Genomic DNA, 20,822 nt, shown 5'->3' on the forward strand with positions numbered 1-20,822 from the left:
TCCCAAACGGTGGTGTTCGCATCCGGGTATTTTGGCTTCATTTCTGAATAGTGGGAGGAAGTGGAGATGCATTGTCCATCTTTATTTATGTGGGGGGGTGAACCATTTTATATGCAGATTAAATGTTTAGTAGGCTTTGGGGGGGAAATAAAGTAGCTGTCACGAATGAAGTAGAAGACAATTATATGAACCTTTAAAAAGTGGCAGAAAAGCAGCATTAAATGAAAACATTCTCCACAACCCTGGTTCATTTGATGGAGCAGAAGCTGGAAGTGTCAAACAGTTATTTTGCTGTGTCAGAGACAGACTGAGTCAACTAGCTGTGTGTATTTTTACAGATGACACAGGATGAGATGGCCTCTGTTTTTAAAAGGCTGTGGAGGATCAGAGGAAGCGGACACACTTTCTGCCCCCAGGTTCCAGCTATTTTAAAACTAAGACACAGCAGGTTATTTACTAAAAAAGAAAAGCGTGATGACTGAGCTCAGATCTGTTCTTATCTCTTCTTTTGCTTTTTCCGCTTTAATCGAGCGCTGCGCCTTTAAAAACACAAACTGCTCCATGTTTTCAGTCCCAACTCTTCCACAGACCGGCGGCCTCGTACGGCTCCGCGCTCCCACGCTTACCCCGCGGTCCGGTGCTCAGCGGCGGACTACTTCTCATCACACAGCCGTCGCGTCTTTAACAACATTTCTTTAAAAACTAGTTCACGGTTGTTTTTAACACGGGTGCGGGTGGGTTAGCTTGTTTTTTTTCCTGGATGAGGGATCCCTGCTGGGACTGTACAGCGGGAGGAGGGGGCGGTGTGAGGGGTCGTCCAGGCTATCGGATCCGGGATCTGCTCCCACTTATAAGCAGACACACGGAGGCTTGTTCGGGGCAGAGCCGGACGGACGGAGGGTGGAGGAGGAGGAGGACTCTTACGGAGGAGGACGCGGAGTTTTCAACTTTTATTCATTAACCCTGGATGACTTAAGGGGCGGCAAAAAAGTTGGAAACCGCAGAGAGACGTTTTACTTTTGTTGGTCTGGATCTTTTTTTCACCCGTCAAGACGTCGAGGTACCGGACTGTGAGCGAATAAATCCCCCTGGAAGTATCACTCTTCGACCGGCTGCTGTGATTTGAGCTCGGCTTTAGCCACTGGAACTTCACTTTATCGCAGCGGACATATTCAATATCTCCAACATGGATAAATACGAGGATTTGGGACTGGAGGCGAGTAAGTTCATCGAGGACCTGAACATGTACGAAGCATCCCGGGATGGTTTGTTTCGGACGAGGAGGGATGCGGGAAACAACCCAGACTTTGAGGAGACGCGGAGAGTTTTCGCCTCTAAAATGACTAAAATCCACATGCAGAAGCACCAGGAGGAGATGGCCAAAACCACCCAGGCTATCAAAATGAATGGAGGTCACAGCAGCACTTATTACACCAAAGACAGGCCGCCCATCAACAGTTTCAGGCAGCCGGGTGAGGCGGCAGCGAAGCCCCCGATACTCTCCGGCCCTGCGTCGGGCACCGGGAGCCAATACGCATCGTTTGACGGCCATAAACACCACCCGGGCGTCCAGTGTGAGCTTCCAGCAGGCCGGGCATATGGCTACGGGAACAGCTACGATAACCAGGAGCCGCATTCATACCAGAACAACACCCCTACTCCCCCTCCGAGCCCAGGAAACGCGTCTCACAGCGCGCCCACACATGCTCGTCACCCGGTCAGCCAGCCGGCCGCCTGGGCCCCATGCCGGGAGAGCCAGCTCCCTCCGTCTGAGAGCAGCACTTCATCTCAGCAGCAGCCCCCGCGCCTCCCTGTGCCCCCCACCGTCAACAGTCTTCCACCCCAGCAGAGCCAGGTTGGCATCCCCGCTTCTGTAAGCCGGAGTCCGCCCTCCACTGCCGGGCCACCCAGGGGCTGGGCCGGAGAAGCTCCTGGCTCTGCCAGACCAGACCTCATCCCCACCCTGCCTCTGAGTGCCTTCACAGGGGGAGCAGATTTCCACGTGCAGCAGTGCTCCACGCAGCCTGCAGCCCACTATGCACCACCTTCTACAACTTTAAGATCCTCTCCCATCCACAATGGTCCTGGGACAGCTTCCCCTGTCCAACCTGCACCCCCTGAGTCACCTCAACCCAAGGCCCAGGTGACATCTGCTGCCTTCAGCCATGCCACTGTCTCCAAAACCAGCAGCAGCCAGAGTCAAGGTCAGAGCCAAATTCCGAGCTGTGGACAGGCTGTCATTGCTGAAGCTGAAGCCCTCCGTTTCCCCAAGGCTGCCCAGCCACCCTGCCAGTCTCTACTCACGCAACCCCCTGAACAGGGGCCCTCAGCTGCTGAAATAAAATTAGAAGCTCTCACTAAACGTCTGGAAAAAGAGATGGACGCCCAACCAAAGGCAGACTACTTTGGTAAGACTTTTCAGACCAGCAACACCAACAAGGAGGCTTCTGTCAGTCACACCACTGCTGTAAGGGCCATTGAATAAGAGAGCTGCCTACTCACAGTTCAGAACATAAATCCACTTGTCTTATATATTTCATATTTACACATGCACACACAGGCATCCTTTGTCAGGGACACAGACATTTTTGACGTGTGACTTAATCTGGAGGGCGACTGAGTTGTCTTATGTGTTTGTTCGGTGGCATTCCCAAGTCTTTGTTGATTTAATAGTTGAACTTATCAGGCAGACACAAGAGTTATTTTTCTCTCCTGAGGAACGCAGAAATAATAATGTTCCAAATTGTTCCATGTCTCATTTTAAATGATTCATTGCCTGCCCTCTTGGCAGCAGTACAACAAACCCCAGAGCATGAGGTGGGGGCCGTGGACAGAAAGAAGAGCACTGTCCTCAGAAATGTAATGGCATCAAAACATTGATAAAGTTAACTCTTCAGCTAGAGCTTGATCACTTCGGTCAAGTCCGTGCTCCATTGAGTCTGAGCTTGTTTGAACATCCCCAGTGAGTGAGTGACTGTGGCATTCACTTTCCCCCCTGAAATGATTTCATTACTGCAGATTTCTCTCTGTGAACATGGCAGCTTCCCCTGTGACTGTTAGTTCTGCCCATCATCAGCACAATACTGTTGCTCATATTACGTCTTATTCAGCAGCTCCACTTTCGTAGCTCTATGAGGAAATTAATGGAACAAGGAAAAAACACACATGCTGTGCTGTGATACCAGCTGACAGATGAAGATAAATAGGCTACGTGTACTGTACGTGGCCCAGTGTGTGTTTTAGTGCGTTGTTCGCATGTTTGGGGCCAAGGCCATTCATGAAAACGGGATGTCCCGCCTCAGGAAAGGCAGATAGTGGGAGGGGAGGGAGCTTAAGATGGGTGATAGCGGGTTCAAAGCCACAAAGCATCCCCATTACACACACTCATACACATACATACATACCCCATGCCTCAGGCGGTATTTCCTGTCGTTATTGTAATTGACAGCTGCCCCCCCCAGTGAGCTCATATTGGTGTGTGAAGAAAAGATGTGCTGGAGAACGTCTCTGTCACGACAAGGTTCATAAATAGCACAGCGAGCTGAATGTTACAGATGTGTGGGAGAATGTGTGCAATCAGCAGAAGTGTATTTTAAAGTAACACCGTGTCCTGTATGGCTTTTTTTTGTTCACACACACGTTCCCACATTGCCCACACATGGTTCCAGTGAGGACTTTCCCACCAGAACACGGCTCATCATCTGAGTCACGCTTCCATGTCAGAAAAAACTTGTGTAGGCAAGCTTCCTTCACAAAACCTAAGTGTCTGAGTGTCAGAACTCTTCATAGAAAGATGTGAAAAAGACACATTTTTGAAGAACTTCTAGTGTTTTGTCGCATTTTGTAAATTCCATTTGAAAGAGGTTAAGTTATTGAACGGCAGCAACTATTTCTGTGGATCAGGACCTATGTGCCATGGTGGTGTTTACTGGATCTAGTGAGCTGTGTCTACACACGATTCTTGGATTGATCAAAGGTCGCAGTCATAGACCGAGTTCCGATTGGCATTACTGGAGCCGGAGCTTCTGGGAAAATGAGTGTTGTGCCAAACGGCTGCACCCGGGGAACACTTAGGAATGTCTGAAGGAAGGGAGCAAGGAATTTTAGGAACGAGGTCTGAAGATGAATAGGGGAGGGGAGTCCCAGACAAGTTAAGAGGTGTCTGCGGTGTCTGTGAATGGACAGATCGACGAAGTGAGAGATTTAGGGGCAAATCCGTGGATGCTTCTTTGTCCTTTGCCACAAGACTCAGAGAGGAAGTGAGATTTATAGACGAGTTAATCCCAGAGGGGAGAAGTGGTGGGACATCCCAGTGCTCTGCCTTCCCCCTGACACACACACACACACACACACACACACACACACACACACAGCAGAGCATTTAGTGTTGTGTTAAGATGGATGATTAATTTATCCCATCTGGCTGTGGAGTGGAAGGCTTCGTCTTAACTCTTCCCAGAGATTCTTGGCTTCTGCTTTGGCGGGCTTTTTAGAGGATATCTTTTGTGCAAGTGTGTGTTTGTGTTTCTGTCTGTGAGAGAAAGAGAGAGAGAGAATGTGATTTCTTCTAACCTGCTGCTGTTTGATTATATAGCCTGATGTTTTTTTGACTGATGTCTGGGTGTATTGTCTGATGGTGTGTGCCACTTACAAAAGAAAATGATGCCATAAGCAACACAGCATATCTTACTTTTCAATGAATGAGAGCGTGATATGTGTTTTGAGTTTTGCTACTTTTAAGACTACATCATATGATTATGGTGTTATAGATGGAATTTAGTCAATTTTCGAAATTATATTTAAAACTCTGAATACTTAGGTCTGATTGGAGACACTTTGAGCACAACAACCATAAGCTGTATTAGACAGTTTGAAGTGATGATTTGCAATAGATTTCACAGAAGCTAGTTTCAGAGAGACTCAAACTAGTTTAGAATAACTAAAGTAATATAAACAGTGGACTGAGTTTTCAGTGGTTTTTTTGACCCGTCAGTAGCCATCTCCGGGGAGTTTTGACAGTTTAGAACGGTGAGGGGTGGGGTGTGTTTGGAGGGCTGAAGTTTTGGCTCCATGTTTTGCTTCCCATCCCCCCACTTGCAGCCAGAAGTCAAGCCCCAGAATAATCACACTGTTTTGGGATACACGACTCTGGCCAAGAGCAAGTTTGTAGTGGCTCAACCGGTGAGAAGATTATGAACTAAAACAAGGAATGTTTGGTAACAAGCAGAAAAAGAGACGAGAGAACGGACCTATCTGCGTTTCTGTTCTCGTGGGGCGCACAAATCAAAGCTAGAAATATGTTTAATGACAAATGTCATGAAAAAGTTCTGTACTATACTGTATTGTACTGTACTCTTCTGTTTATAAACTGTTTTCCTGAGAATCTGCTCAGACGTGAAGTGTTTGTAGTAAACGTTCAAAGAAGAAAAGCTTGAGAAGAATGGGATTTAAAGGACCTGTTTCATTTCAGGAGTTTGAAGCCATGACCACTTTGTTTTCATGTAAACAAAATAGCTTACATAAGAGCAACATTCTTTAGCTTTCTATTAATATCCCATTATTATCTCTAAATCTTCTTTCCAGCCGCCAGGGCCTCCAACGATGTGTCCTCTGTTGTGGTATTAGGAGAGGCTTTAGCTGAATTATATATAGCCCAATTGTATGTTCTACTTCTGAGTATCTTAGAGGAGAAACATTTGAAGAAGGTTATAAAAATGTAACAGTGCATGTTTTTGGGGGGAGGCAGCCGCGTGATGTGTGTTGGATAAACTGGAAACAGAAGTCTCTTTGTCAGTGTTCGAGGAGGACCAGGGCTGGGCTGGGCCGGGCTCTTCTGCTGAGCTCTGCTCTGTCTCTGGGGAGTTTTTCTATAAAAACGTACACACACACACACACACACACACACACACACACACAAAAATAACCTTAAGCACGTACACCCACACACATCCTTGCAGTAAAAGAGAAAACTCGTGGTCTTGCTTTCAACCTCCATTTACACCACTCTGTGACTTTAACTGTGACTTTAACTTAACACTTCATTATTTGATGGTCATATCTTACCGTGTCTGATTGATTCTGCATCTAGCTGACAGCCCATTAGGGACAGCGGTTCTCACTTGTCAATGTCTATATGTCAGTTGTCACATCATGCCTCATCATACAGTGCATGCTCGGAGACAGAGGGGGAGATTGACGGGGAGGTGGAGAGATGAAAAAGTAGATTTTCATGTGAGGAGTCAGGATAGTAGAGTTGCATCTTGAGTAGCTGCAGATTTAAAAAAAGTAATTTATTGATCACATGGAAACCCTGTTTTGTTCACGAGTTGTCCAAAGTCAAAGTAGGGATTATGTAATGAACTGTTACGCTTCACCAAATCTTACTAAGGCTTTTATTTATTTATTTATTTTTTAAATTCATTTTGTCTTCTCCATCTGTTACAAATCTGTTTGGCTTGGATGAGTGAGTCTGTCTGTGAAGTCACACTGTCTGTGTGCGTTGTTTGGTATAGGAACTCTTTGATTTCTATCAAAGTCTTTATTAACGGACTTCCCAGTCTCTAAGCCAAGTCAAATAAGCAAACACTGTTATATTTCCCCTTTCAATGATCCAGTTTCCTGACTTGTGATGTTTTTTTCTCTCCATTTGATCAAAATCAGAGCCTCCGCAACTCTTTTCTCTCATTGATCCTGCTACAATAAATTAAAAATAAAACCTGGATTATGAATGGGAGAGCAGTCTCAGACATTTGGAGTCTTCTGTATGAATACACTTTTTAACTGACTTAACTTGTGTCTTTGAACAGTTAATTTAGCCAAGGAGGTTAATGTTTTCCCCCCTCTGCTGGTTCGTCTGTTTTCAACAGGATTATGCAAAAAAACTTCCAGAAGGATTTAACCAAAATTTAGGGCAAACAAGAATCCATTACATTTTGGTGGGAATCCAAATCAAGGGGCGGGTCTTGAGCTATTTTAGTTCAGTGTGTGTTAATGTAGTGTGTGAATGTATTAGTACCTTTGTTGACGGGAAGTAGATCCATTACTTGTGTTAATCTAACTAAGTAAATGACAGATTACGTAACTGTGTGACTTCTCTGACTCACTGATATTCTGTGTTGCTTTGCAGGAGTGTGTGTGAAGTGTAACAAGGCAGTGCATGGAGCCAACCAGGCCTGCCAGGCGATGGGGAGCCTCTACCATGACAGCTGCTTCACCTGCAGTGCCTGCAGTAAGTACACACATACACAGCATGTCCTCACTAAGTCCATTCAGTCACTTTCACCTCTTCTCCTTGGTCGATTCACATGTAAAGCTCAAGTCGCCTCCAGAATTAACAGGAATGCCAAAGACCCTGGTCTGTCAAATTTCTTCTTCACTCAGTCACGGCCCCGAGTAAAAACACACAATTATTCAGGGATTACTGTCGTGTACTGTTGGTGTTTGGTTTCTGGGTGTGCCAGTCACTCCTCCAGCCCACACAAAGACACACAGAGCAAGACTTTTTACTGAACTGATTCATCCATCAGTCAGGTGAATAATTTGATGTATAAATTCATACTTTATTATCAATAAAGTTGGATCTAAATCATTTACAGAGTTTGAAACTGAAAAAAATGATATAACCGCTGATTATGTTTAAATTGTATTATTATGTATTACATGGCATCCTTATGTTTTACAGCAATCTGAGTCTGTAATTTGAAACGGTTTTAACTGTTTTTTTTTAAACTGAGCTGAAGAAACATTGTATGGCCATTTTCACACATAAACTCAAATCCTCAACAGCTTGCTCAAGACCCTGTCTGGACTTCAGTGCATGTCTGAAAGCAGCTTATATCTCATGAGACAACAGGAAAAGTTACATAACATTTCCACGGCTCCAAAGTGGACTATCCGGTGGAGATAGTGACCCGTGTGTTATGTGTCAGTTTAGCTTGTTTCAGTGGATAATTCATTGAAAGCTGCAACGGTCAGGTTTCTGGTTTCACTTTGTCACTTCAGACAGTTTACCTGACCAATTAGTTGGAGCCAGACATCAACTGTGGCTGCAGTTGTCTGATGTTTAATTGACCCGTAGCTTCCTGCCTGGGAGACGGTCTCTTTCTATAGCTGAAGCATATCCTGGCTCTCCACTCAAACCAATTAAAATCTCTCCCTCAATTACTGCGGGTATGTGGAGTATTTGCGGCACTGTGATGACCCCTGCTGAGGCCCATCATTCCGCTGCACCTTTGACCTTGCTGCTTAGAAACCCAAATGTATGATTAACATCTCTGTGTTTTGTTTTACTTTTCCTCCTATATGTGTGTGTTGTGTTAATGAGAACGGAAAGAGGAGACACACACTCAGAGTGAAACCGATGTCTAACCTTGGGGGAGGGGGGCTACACATCACATACCTCTCATACCTTGCTCCGTGTGAGGGTTATAAGGGTTGTGTTTGCTGTGAGCGCCCCCCCTGAGGAAAAGCATCTCAGCTGGGGAGGACTGCAGGCATATAGGGGCCCTCGGTAGGTCGGCTCCGGGAGGACACTGGTGATGTTATGTCAGCTGGGGGGGGGTTATTGTATGGGACAGCAAGACCATTCTATTGGGAGTGCTCCACCCACCACATTCAGCATTCAGCCACCATACAAACTGTTAAATACACGTGCTTATGTGTTCTTGCTTGTGCCCACACAGTTAACAACATGATGCAGTCCAGTATACAGTGCTTTAATACTATAGACATCCCCTTTCATCTTCCTCCTCCTCGGATGACTTGCGTAACAAGTCTTTATGACCGTGAACTTCCTTCTAAGCCGTTACTCCACCAGTTCCCCCAAGGTGATGGAAAGACAGGGGAACATTCCTGGTAGCGAGGGGAGCTCAGGCTGCGTGTCTGGGATTCAGCGCTTCACTGCTTAAGGGGACTTCCTTCCAGGGGGCTTCCTTCCGGGATAATCATCATCTGTTTACAAAACATTTCAACCCCAATCCAGTTTGTATGTGAAATGAATTGCAGGTTGAAGAACTTCACCACTGCATGAGCCTTCCTGGTTTCTACATTAAGTGTTTGTAGGTGTAATAACAGTCCCCGCCTCAGTTTCCGCTTTCATAACAACAGCCTCTCATCCTGGGTCAGTCCACAGTCTTTGGAGAACGCAAACAAGGATTTGATTGGTCCTGAATCCACTGGTATGTTAACATCTGGTGGGTAGAATGTCAGGGCCTTGTCCAAACGTCCCAGGTGTTGTTCAGATTCAACGAAATGTAATAGGACCAGCGGAGAGAATTCTTCTCAGTGCACAGAGCTTTGAATGGCACTGAGTAGACCGCATACCACTGCCAAAGCTAGATAGTCCCCTAAATTCAGTCAAGCTGCACCAAATTGCACACATGCATCAATGTCAGTCCCCTAAATATGCCAGATTTTTTTCATCAAGATCTGTGATTTATTCCCTGGGAAAACTGTGAAAATATCTAAAAGTGTCCTATTTCAAAATGTGAAAAATTCCTGCATCTGCCCCTTTATCTTGATCTGCACCAAAATGTGAGGAGTTCTTCCCCGAGTCATACCTTCCACCAAGTTTATCTGTCAAGTAGTTTTTGCGTAATCTTGCTAAATAACAGACAAACAAACAGGGACGAAAACATGAAAACCCTTGGCAGGGTTAATTAAACACTATAGATATATCTGACAAGACAACAGATGAGTTAATTAAAGACCAAATATACGAGTCAACAGTCTACAAATGTGACGTGGACTTAAAAGAATTGTGGCTCTTTTGGTGAAATGTCTCACTTGAGTAATTTACTCACAAGAGAGAACAGGGTTTAGGCTCGATTAGGAAGTCACGGCAGGTTCACCGTGACCTGCTTATTTTCTGAATGGGATTACATTAGGGAATTCATAGAATGCTTTAATTAGAAAATGGCTCTGCATTTGGTTCTGTCCCTCAGGTATTTAACATTTTTATGAAAGTGCAGGAGTCACACTTGGTACTGGTGCTTTTCAAACCATCAGCCCTGACTCCTGACTTTAATTAAGCTCTTATCTGTCTGCAAAGCGCCAAGCTTTCCCTCTGTGACTCACTGGGGGAAAGAAACGACAGGAATGTGAAGAAGAGGAATGGCCCATATCTCACTTTTATCCCCTTTATTTGTTCCTTTTTCCTGAAGGGCCACAGTTCCATGATTATCTGTCAGTAATTAACCAAGGCCAGTTCGGTATCTCGGCCGGATCAAAATGACTCAAAGTATGTATTGTGCCTTATATAGCTTTGGTGAGATCTTGGTTGCTATGTGACCATTATTATTCTATTAAAGATAATGTAATTGTGAGCAACTGGTTCAGGGAATTCCATGTGCCTTGTATTTAAAAAGATGAATCATGGGGTCTCTTTATTCTTTTTTTGTGTTATTTCCATGTTCAAAGTGGTATTCAAGTTCGTTTATGAAAAATAGTTAATTGCTTTCTTTAACCCCTTCAGACAGTCAGTTATTTGTCTAGGGATTTGAAGGAACCAGTGAGGAGTTTAAAAGAGAGGAGACCTGTTTGACTGACCTCTTTGTAGCTCTTTATTAGATGAGCAACGTCATTCAATCGCTTTGTACTTTAATTTTTTGGTAATTCAGCAAATTAAATGCACAAAAAATCCAAGTATCTCATCACATGGTGGAAAAAAACCTTCAAAAAAGATCAAGTGTTTCCAGTAACTTGCAACATTACCCTTGACGGCTTATTTAGTGAGAGATTTCTGCTGCCTTAAGAATAAAGTGACACAAGTTGTGTTTTCTAGTGGCTAAATGACTGCGCGAGTGTATCTAGATACAATAATCAGGTAAACGGAGCACGAGATGGGAGATAAAGAGCGCTCCTGTTCACCAAGGTCAACCCCTCCTCCTCCTCCTCCGTGTTGTCCCCTCCCTCACCTCCCCGCTCAGAAAATGTGAGGAATGTTCCCCTCTTCCTGTGGGACCTGGGCAAGAATAGCTCTGAAGTGAAGTGAGCAGGCAGGTTTTTGCTGTGTCTGTGTGTTGCTATAAGAAGAAGCCAGATCCAGACTGTAGAACGATTAAAGCGCACAGTCAGACAGGAAGCACACGCAGTATGTGCAGAGACACCAGAGGAAAACAAAGACGGAGAAGAATAGAGGGGTCGTTGTGGGTCTTTGACCTGTGGTCGCCATGAAATCCAATAGAGCATAGTGTTTAATCTGTCTCACCTGTACTTGGATTTAATCAGCATTTTATTCTACATGTTTGATCGAGATGTTTTTCTTGTCCTTCTGCAGCCTGCTGTGCCCCAGCAAAATTATATTAAGACGCCAGCACACCATTGATCAGTGTAGTTGAATTATCTGCCTGGATTCAGCGAGATAAAATTAATATTGCAAGAGGGTCCATTACCTTCGAATGGTTGTAATTAATCACCACCATCTTTAAGCATTAGTGCCGTAACTGTTTTCTGAGACTGGGTTTAAAAATCTTCCACTACAGATGTTCCACCATCACATCACTGACGTACCTTCTCTAGTCTCCACTTGTTGTATCTCAATAATCACAAAAACATTTTTTTCTTCTTTGCACTTTGCGTGAGTTCCAGATGCAGATCACACTGTGTTTCTGTAGAAGAATCATACAAATGGACATTTCTGTCTGTCTGTCTGTCTCTGCAGGTCGAAAGCTGAGAGGGAAGGCTTTCTACTATGTCGGAGGGAAGGTTTTCTGTGAAGAGGACTTTCTGGTGAGCAGTCGATGCACAATCAATGCTTAGTTTACCTACTGATTTATAAGGTCAGCCGGACAACATCTCTGTCGTCTGTTGTTTTACAAATCTTTCTGTAATCACGACTCTTCACTTTTAATCACAATTATAGTGTCATCAAAGTTTGTTACTTCAAGTCAACCCATAATATATCACCTTTCAAATTAAATGCACTATTAAGGTAGGAGACCTTCACCTTGTGACCCAGTTTCTTGCACCTAATGCAGATCATTTATATCAGTTTCCTCCCTTGGGTGGGACTGGAAGGAGGTCAGTAACTGGAGAAGCAGTTATAGGGTCGAGGGCAGGCAGGCCATTCTCATCAGTGCAATATGACTGTATGCAGTGGCGGAGAAAGTACTTAAATATTTGACATTCCTTATATTAAAAATACAAATAAATACACAAAAATGAACACAGGTGAGAGCAGTACATGCTTTTGAACATACTTAGAGAATTAAAAGTAAAAGTACTTGCTGAGTGCAACCTATTCCCCAATGCAACAGTCTACTACATAATCAACTGTGTCTACTGCATATATTTAATGCAAATATTGTACAGACTCTGTCGTTCTTCTCTATTAAATACATATACAGAGTATATCTAATGGCTGAGTCGCTGACTTTATGCACTTTGTGAAAATGGAAAACTTTGAGTGCGATGTACATAAAGCACAGTTGAGACCCTTTGGGAGAATTTGTTGTAATTGACTGCATGTGTTTTACAGTCAGTTTGAACATTTTGCTTTCATAGAAAATTATTTTTTGTTTTGCTCTAAGTTATTTCCCAACTTTAATTTGAACTTTTATTTACACTGTCAGTGGGTCTGTGTGTGTTTACCCCAGAAGCCTATTCTCTTCCACCAAAATACGGCCCTTCCATCATGAGCTCAGAGTTGCTCAATTAAAATCAAAATCTACACGCAATTAGATTTTCGCAGGCTCTGCTCCCTCCCTCCTGTTAATAGCCTCTGCTCTTTGTACTGGTGTGTTAGTGTGGACATTCCTCACTGACACTGCTCATGCATAATAAGCAATAATAAAGCTCATTCAAATACTATATCAATTCAGTGCCACTCTCAGGAACCACACCATATTCATTCTTTATGAGCAAGTGGTTATTTTAAGTCGTTCTAAGGGAGAATTGCAGTACAAATACTTATGTTAAACCACACACACTACTTGGGTTAATGTCTGGGAGACACAGTGAAGGGGATTTGTGCTCAGTCTGAAACAGAGTCAGAAATTTCAGTCATCCATTGAAGAGACAAATTCCAATGACCTCACTGTCGTCTTTTCTCTGTCTGTTAAAGTACTCTGGTTTTCAACAGTCTGCAGACAAGTGCAACGCTTGTGGACATCTGATTATGGACATGGTGAGTGTCTGTTACTTCTCTCCAGTTGTGTGTGCTTGTGTGTGGCTGTTTGTGTGTGTGTGTGGGTCCGAGCCAGGTGATCTCAGCAGAAACTTAGTGTTACCTCACCCTAAAAGAGCCTTCTGTGGGTACATCTGGAGAAATACTCAGGAGGAACCACTGGCTCTTTATGTGCATTTCTCACTCTCTCATACACACACACGCACAAACACACACAGTCTCAAGGGTAGAAAAATAAAACAGGCGCACACAAAACATGTGATCTAGTCAGAAAGTGTCCTGACATGACTCCACCCAGGTTCTCCATCCAGCAGACAGAGAAGAAGTAGATGTCTCAGTTTTTCGTCAGTGAGAGCCTTTCTTATTTGTTATGTTCATGTTCCTTCTTATCTCACACAACATGAAGCCTGCCTCCGTGTTAATTCTGCCAGAGGAGAGTTATTCTTAGCTTTGTCCTTTGCTGTGATGAAACAATACACCCACAGGGGTTATTAAAAATGTATCTAATCTGAAAACATAGACTATTTTCTTTTTGATACAAATAGCAGAATAAAGAAGTGTATTCACTTCCTAATATTCTTCTCTCATTTCTGTCTGTATAGATCCTGCAAGCCCTCGGGAAGTCCTACCACCCGGGCTGTTTCCGCTGCGTCGTCTGTAACGAGAGCCTTGATGGAGTGCCCTTCACCGTGGACACTGAAAACAAGATCTACTGTGTCAAAGACTACCACAGGTGAGTGTCACTTGTAACCCAGTAGTTGAAAATAACACGAGGGCATGACCTTAATTTATCTGTGTTAAATTAGTTTAGCCTGGCACTCAAAAAAATGTTTCGGTTTCATATTCCAAGTTACAATCACAGCGCAGCCCTTTAACTTTCTGCTACTGTGGGATCGGGTTGAGAAAACCTGCGCCCGGAGGACGAGTTGAGTTTCTGTCCGACACGTGTGGCAGACACATGAGAAGTGTTGTCAGGGATGAAAGCAGAGTCAGGGGGAGGGAGCAAAGTCCTCTGTCCAGTAAGAGGTGTGAAGAGTGGCGTGCGGCCATGGCTCCACTCGTCTGATCTCCACAGTAACATGCGCTGAAAGGGCAAATACAGAGCTTCAAATGTCAGAATGAACTAGAATGGCACTCAGTAGAACTAATACCGCCACAACAGCTTAATACAATCAAGCTGCACCAGTCGAACACAATCAGTCCTCTAAATATGACTTATCAATGAATTATTTCCTAGAAAATCGGTGAAAATTTCAAGAAATGCCCTGTCTCACAATTTTAAAGAAAGTAGAAAACAATCCTGAATCTGCACCGAAATTGAAAAAGCTCTTCCCTGACTGCATCCTTCTGCTCTGTGGTAACCTGTCCAGTAGTTTTGTCTAATGCTGCCAACTAACAGACAAACAAACAAATGCAAATGAAAACATAACCTCCTTCGTAGAGGTAAAAAGTTCAAATTCAAGGTTTGCGTCTGTGAGGAAAATTGACTTTGTGCCTGTTAGCCCCTTTAGGATGCTGTAGTACCTCAACCTGTGCAGCAATCACAGTCACAGCCGTGCTTCTCTCTGCTGGGACAGCGTGTACTGCAGAACCGAGCACATGGCCGATCCCACATGTGCTCCACGCTGATTAAATCAGACAAACCTTATTGTGTATACAGTTTGTGTTTGACTTTTAACCGCAGTTATGCCCATCCACATTGAGAGGCCCTTTGTTATTCCCTCAGACATCCAGGTGCCAGCCATGTGTGTGGAAATAATGAATTCTTTTAGCTTTTTGTTTTTCTACTCCCTTCTGGATTTTGTGGGGAATCACGTGCATGAGGGGAAGCCAGCACATCTGCAAACCTGGCATCTCCGGGGTCGAATCTGGACTTTGAATCTAGTCTGAGGCAGGAGAGAGGGATGCGAAGGCTAGATGGGCTTAAAGGTTTAGAGAGGGACATCAGATATGAACTTTGACCTTTATAGTCTGTGGTCTGTGTCATCTGAGTGCAGGACAAACAGATCTATAATAACTGCTTCTCACTATCACAGGGTCCTGGCCCCCAAATGTGCAGCCTGTGATCAGCCCATCCTGCCCTCAAAGGTAAGAAAACATCAGCCTGTGTTTAGGATTGGATAATAATAAAATATTCTTCTTCTTATTCTGTTGTTGTTGATCACATGTAAGATAATTTTACATTTAAAAATTTGTCACAGCTTAAAGTAATTATCTTTAAAAAGATATTCATCTTTTTTAATTTTTATAATTTCCATATATCTCAAATTTACAAGTTTACATATACACAATTGACTCTGAAATATATTAAGTATAAAACTTAAATATTTAGTGGTGGATGCCACTTCATTGATTTTTGAATTTGACTCTAGACAATGATTCGCCCTCTTGTCAACTTGAGTAACAGTCAGATTTATGATTGGCACTGATACAGTATCAGGTGATGCCAAATACAAGTTTGGTTGAAGGGGGGGGGGTTAAAATGAATTACAGCATGATGTAGTGGCGTCTATTATACCTGCTGACCTCCAGCTAACAGGAACCCATATAAATCCTATAAATCCTCATCTCCTCGTGTTTTCTCATGAGTGATCCAAACTCTGAATTTAGCTGAGGGAAGTATGATTCACACACCACTCAAACACACACACACACACACACACACACACACACACACACACACATACACACACACACACACACACACACACACACGCACACGCACACACACAGGACATGCTGGCAAAAGTAAAGAAATGTCCAAAATTAGAGTTGACTTCGGTGGAATGTACCTTGACCTCCCCTTATAGTAGGCAGTGAGGCTGGTATTTAGGGAAGAGGTGCGCTCTGTGTCTGTGTGTGTGTGCGTGTGTGTGTGTGTGTTTGGGGGCGGTCATAGTGTCTTGTGCATTCATGCTGCTGTATGGATGTTCAGGGGAGTTTCCTTTCTGGCTGATATTGTGATATTTTAACTGAAGCAAGTCTCCTGAAAAAAACAACAACCTTCTCTGTGCTCACTGAAAATCAGAAGGACAAAGAACATTCAAGGTACAAGGTCTTGAACTCTGGTCAGATTTGTAAGAACTTGAGTTCTTTCAGCAATAAACTCAGAAAATAGAATAAAACTGTATTGATAATTCAGCATCAGAGTGGGTTTATGCTTCAAGTGATGGCTTTAATTCAGAGGAGTAGTTTAAAGTGCAGAATATTCAGCTGCTGGCTTACACTCCTGTGCTTTTTATCAACTTTTGAAGCTTCTGTCAGACTGAGAAGTGGAACACAATGAGACAGCTTATTGCTTTCCGGTGAGATTGGCTTCAGTTGCGTTTTTCTCTCTGAATTTCTTTTCCAGGGGTCTGATGAAACCGTTCGAGTTGTGTCCATGGATAAGGACTACCACGTGGAATGCTATCACTGTGAGGTGGGTGGAAACAATAGTTGCTGCTTCAAAACTGAAAACAGGCGTGTTTAGTGGCACTGAGCCAGAGACCCTCTGACTGTATCATTTGGAGTAATCATGAATGAATGATGACTAGATCCCCAATTTTAATTAGTCTCAGGGATAATTTCATACTGCAGAGGAATGCAAATGTGCTCATCACCACTACCTCGTCATTTTACTCAAATGCCTCCATTGACTGCTGTTCTTTCATTTCATGTAAATAAAATCAGTTTCAAGTTGTTCAAAGAGGAGAATCAAGTTTTTTAGTCTTTGTAAACAGATTTCTCTCTTTGAACTGAAATATTTACCAATGATAGCAAGTTGAAATCGTGTTGTAAAGGCCTGTAGTTCTACATTTCTGTTTTAATCACTGCTGTGCAATCCTTCAGTTTTGGTATTTTTCTATTTTGGTATATGGCGATCTTTCAGTGGTTGAAAATGAGGTCAATGCAGAGCAGAGCAATGATCCTCTACTCTGTGGGCTCAGGCTCATTCAGTGGATGCGTCTCTCTCATCCCTCTCATGTTCATCAGGACTGCAAGATGGAGCTGAACGACGAGGAGGGTCACCGCTGCTACCCCCTGAACGGCCACCTCCTCTGCCACTCCTGCCACCTGAAGCACATCGAGCCCGGCTGCTCCTCTCCCATCGCGACCTCCTCCTTCTGAACACTTCTGTAGGTGAATGGAGACGCCTGGTGGATGTAACAAAGAACTGCCAAAGAGTGACTTGAGCTCCAGGAGCGTACATGGACAATTCTTGTTGTAGAGGATTGATTGATTTAATGCCTCAAATAACATTACGGTTAGGTTTATATTTTGACAGGAATGTTAATAGGAAGGTTATGACGCAGTGATGAAGTATTGTAATTCACCAAAACTCTTCTTTGAATGCTATATATTGACTTTGCAGTAAGTTTTGCCATATCAATATTTTTATGTAAATATCAGTTGCATTGACTGTGTAAATATCTTATAGTCAATTGTTTTAGATACAGTGTGCCTTCAAATCCCCTTTCACAGGCCTGCTGTTAAATTACAGCTCAAAATGCATCTGCGAATCCTCTGTCCAAAGGTTCTGCTAAGATTCACAAAAACAAATGTAGGTTAAGTCCACGGAAATCACTGGTACCTCATGTTTTAGTCAGACAGAAAGGATAACCTAATATTCAGTCCACTGTTGATAATAAATGTTTTTTTTCCGTCTCTGAATGGAGAACAACAGTTTCTACATGCAATAAATGAACAGCAGCTATTTTTTAATAAGTATTATTTTAATCTGTTCATTCTCTTTATATAATGGTTACCAGTGGTTGAGTTAGGAGGTCCGACAACACAGACCCTCAGAAAAGTGAATCGCACACAGAGCCAGCAATGTTGTTCATTTCTCATATGCGATAACTTATATGAAATAATAACTTCTGAAAACAAACATTTCTTTGAAAATGTTGCTATGCCTTTCTAAACTCAAAATGTTTTTATGACTTTTCCTTTTTGTGAAGTCTCATCAGGAATGCAGAGGAAAGCCAGGTAATTGTTGTGTGGTGAATAAACAGCCGCTGTTTGTCACATGCCGCCTGTTAGCACTTATGCTACATGTTTGAGTTTTCTATGCACCTCTGAAGAGGTTAGGTATTAGACCTGTAGAGCTCTGATTCTGTTAAGGTTGCGTTATATAAAAGATATAAAAGATAAACAGCTGAGGTCTATATTAATGTACTTTTGTTTCATTCGTGCAAAAATAAACCCCTGTGATACTAATTTGATTTGCAGTGGTAGGAGCAATTTCAATTGATCTATCTTTGCCATCCAAATGTGATCAGTGTCTTCAGTTTACTAATTTAATACTTTGTTTGTCATTTGAGGTTCTTATCTCATAGCCAACTGAAAACTGAAGATGAAGAGCAAACATATACATATGTGCTGTTAAGAAAATATTTAATAAATGCATCGCAATTTAAAGACGTGGTTTTGATCTGACTTTGATTTTTTTTAGCAAAACCGTAATTTGTTATTTATTCATTGATGACATTGTTTTTCAGTCAAAGCGTTATTTTTCAATATTTTCAATAAAATGAATGTTTTATCTTATCAATGGGTCCCCAATGGAAGAGAAGAAGTGTGTGTTGAATATTGTGATTGTTAAATGTTGGGGGCTTTATAATTGTTGGTTTTTCCAAAATTGAGCGGAAAGGAAAAGATACGAGCTAGCCAGGAGTCGAACCTAGAATCTTCTGATCCGTAGTCAGACGCGTTATCCATTGCGCCACTAGCCCATATGTTACCGCACTCGTTAGATTATGTAGTAGACCTTGTTTAAGGCGGAAACAGTTTCGTGAGGTTTGGTTTCTTTCCTCGTTCTTTTAAAGAAAAATGAAGAAGTGTGGTTTATTTTACTCACGTGGTGTATTCGAAGCGGAAGTGAAATTCAAGACAGTTCCTACTACTTTACACTATTTACACTATTTCGAACGGAAAATAACTTTTGCATCTGCACATCACAATTTGATTTGGAGGACGAGTATGGAGGACGAGAAATGACTTAAGTATAAATAAATAAATGTAGAAATAAATGTGGAAATAAATAAATAAATGTCTTAATTTTATTTCCACATTTATTTATGCATTTCCACATTTATTTATACATGTATTGATTTATTTATACTTAAGTCATTTGTTGGCCTCCATATAGATTAACTACTTTAAATAATTAGAAGAGGAAGTGGCCTGCCTTGTCCTTCCCAGATGTTGTTGCCTAAAAGCACCAACAGAGGTCGCCACCTCCTTGAAGACTACAGCTCCGGGGACACATGGACTGTAAATAAGATTCCTTTACATTATTATAAAGAGGAGAGGACGCGTAGGTTTTCATTTTGTCGTCTAGAAGTTTTGACATGTGATTATTATTTCTGTTTGCTAAATGGGAAGCTACTGCTAAACCCCAGTGATAGGCGTGTAGCTTCTTATATCACAGTCAATTATCATCGTACACAGAATGTTGTTACATTTACAAACAGATAGCATAATGACTGTGACATACATGTTTACTACAAACTGTCCAGACACCAGCATAAAAAAATGTCCCCCTCATTAAACGAAAGAAAGAAAAAACACGAGCTAGCCAGGAGTCGAACCTAGAATCTTCTGATCCGTAGTCAGACGCGTTATCCATTGCGCCACTAGCCCATATGTCGTGTCTCACATTAGATTATGTATTACAGCTTGTTCAAGGTGGAAACAGTCATGTGATGGTGATATGGCCAAGTTGGAGTTATCAATTGATCACTTTCACAGAAGACCCACTCTGCAGGATGCATACCATAGACTGTATATAAAGATGCATACACACAAACACATTTAGCAGAGCAGCCAATGACAACCCAGATGACTTCATCGAGCCTGGCAGGAGGCGTTGGTTTTATGTCACTTCAAATATGGAAACTTTCCCATGCTGCAAATGTTGTGTAGTAAATTGTTAAAGCTATAAATGACTTAATTAAATGGTACAGATTAAAATGGGACCTTGTGTTCAAATTGATCTCGAGTATTAAATTCTGCATTAGGTTGTTCTTGTCTGCTCTTAAACTAGACCAACAAATGATTTTTGCGAGTACAGGTTTTAGTGAATGTCCCAGAATGACATTTCATACATTTTGGCTCATGTGCAATCCACTACACTGTATATATTCTATCTTATCTTATCTGAGCTTAACTTATCCTATCTTAATTTAACTTGACTAATTTGATTAAAATGTGAAATATGAAATATAGAAACTAAAAACGAATCTTTTAAGTCTGACTTTCATGCATTTTATTTATTGATGAGTTAGAAATGACATTTGTTCTATTAATTATAATGTATTATTATTTTTATATTCAAATTTATGTTTTAACTATACTAGTTAGTTGGTATTTAATAATGTCATTCTTATTATTATTGATTATGAACTTTTTACTGTTTTGATATCATTTACTTTGTAATCTATTGCAATTTTTAAAGATTGTGTCAGTTACACTTTGCACTGCCATTGATGTTTTTAAAAGGTGCTTTATAAATAAAGTTTGATTGATGGATTTATTCAACTGTGTTTTTTTTTTAACGTGATGTATAAATAAACTTTTACTTGACAGCTGCATGGTCTGCTTTACATTGTCAGCTACGTTATAAAGGGCAAGATTACACATCCCACCCGTCCCTGCAATTCTTCCCACCACCCGACGGTGTAAGAATTGAGCACACACGCACACCTCTGTAGCC

At 42.2% G+C, this 20,822-nt stretch overlaps 1 protein-coding gene and 2 non-coding genes across 3 annotated transcripts; 1 reads left to right on the forward strand and 2 right to left on the reverse strand.

Moving 5' to 3' along the window:
- The first annotated feature begins 569 nt into the window (after positions 1-569).
- limd1a (LIM domains containing 1a) lies at positions 570-18,526 on the forward strand. The gene is made up of 8 exons (XM_020091440.2): positions 570-2,408; positions 7,127-7,228; positions 11,660-11,727; positions 13,061-13,123; positions 13,726-13,856; positions 15,160-15,211; positions 16,476-16,544; positions 17,099-18,526. The coding sequence occupies exons 1-8, from the start codon at positions 1,187-1,189 to the stop codon at positions 17,231-17,233; spliced, it is 1,842 nt and encodes a 613-aa protein (XP_019946999.2). The 5' UTR covers positions 570-1,186; the 3' UTR covers positions 17,234-18,526.
- Positions 18,527-18,767: 241 nt separating this feature from the next.
- trnar-acg (transfer RNA arginine (anticodon ACG)) lies at positions 18,768-18,840 on the reverse strand. Its single transcript has one exon. It is a non-coding gene; the product is annotated as a tRNA-Arg (tRNA).
- An 837-nt stretch (positions 18,841-19,677) lies between these two features.
- On the reverse strand, positions 19,678-19,750 carry trnar-acg (transfer RNA arginine (anticodon ACG)). Its single transcript has one exon. It is a non-coding gene; the product is annotated as a tRNA-Arg (tRNA).
- Positions 19,751-20,822: the final 1,072 nt, after the last annotated feature.

Source organism: Paralichthys olivaceus, chromosome 13 (assembly GCF_024713975.1).
Source record: "Paralichthys olivaceus isolate ysfri-2021 chromosome 13, ASM2471397v2, whole genome shotgun sequence".
Classification (NCBI taxonomy): domain Eukaryota; kingdom Metazoa; phylum Chordata; class Actinopteri; order Pleuronectiformes; family Paralichthyidae; genus Paralichthys; species Paralichthys olivaceus.

What these genes read in the sequence shown, in the direction of transcription:
- limd1a (XM_020091440.2), top strand. Translation starts at nt 1,187, where the DNA reads ATGGATAAATACGAGGATTTGGGACTGGAGGCGAGTAAGTTCATCGAG. An exon ending in ACCAAAGGCAGACTACTTTG is followed by an intron (nt 2,409 to 7,126) that starts GTAAGACTTTTC and finishes GTTGCTTTGCAG; the next exon opens with GAGTGTGTGTGAAGTGTAAC. An exon ending in GACATCTGATTATGGACATG is followed by an intron (nt 13,124 to 13,725) that starts GTGAGTGTCTGT and finishes CTGTCTGTATAG; the next exon opens with ATCCTGCAAGCCCTCGGGAA.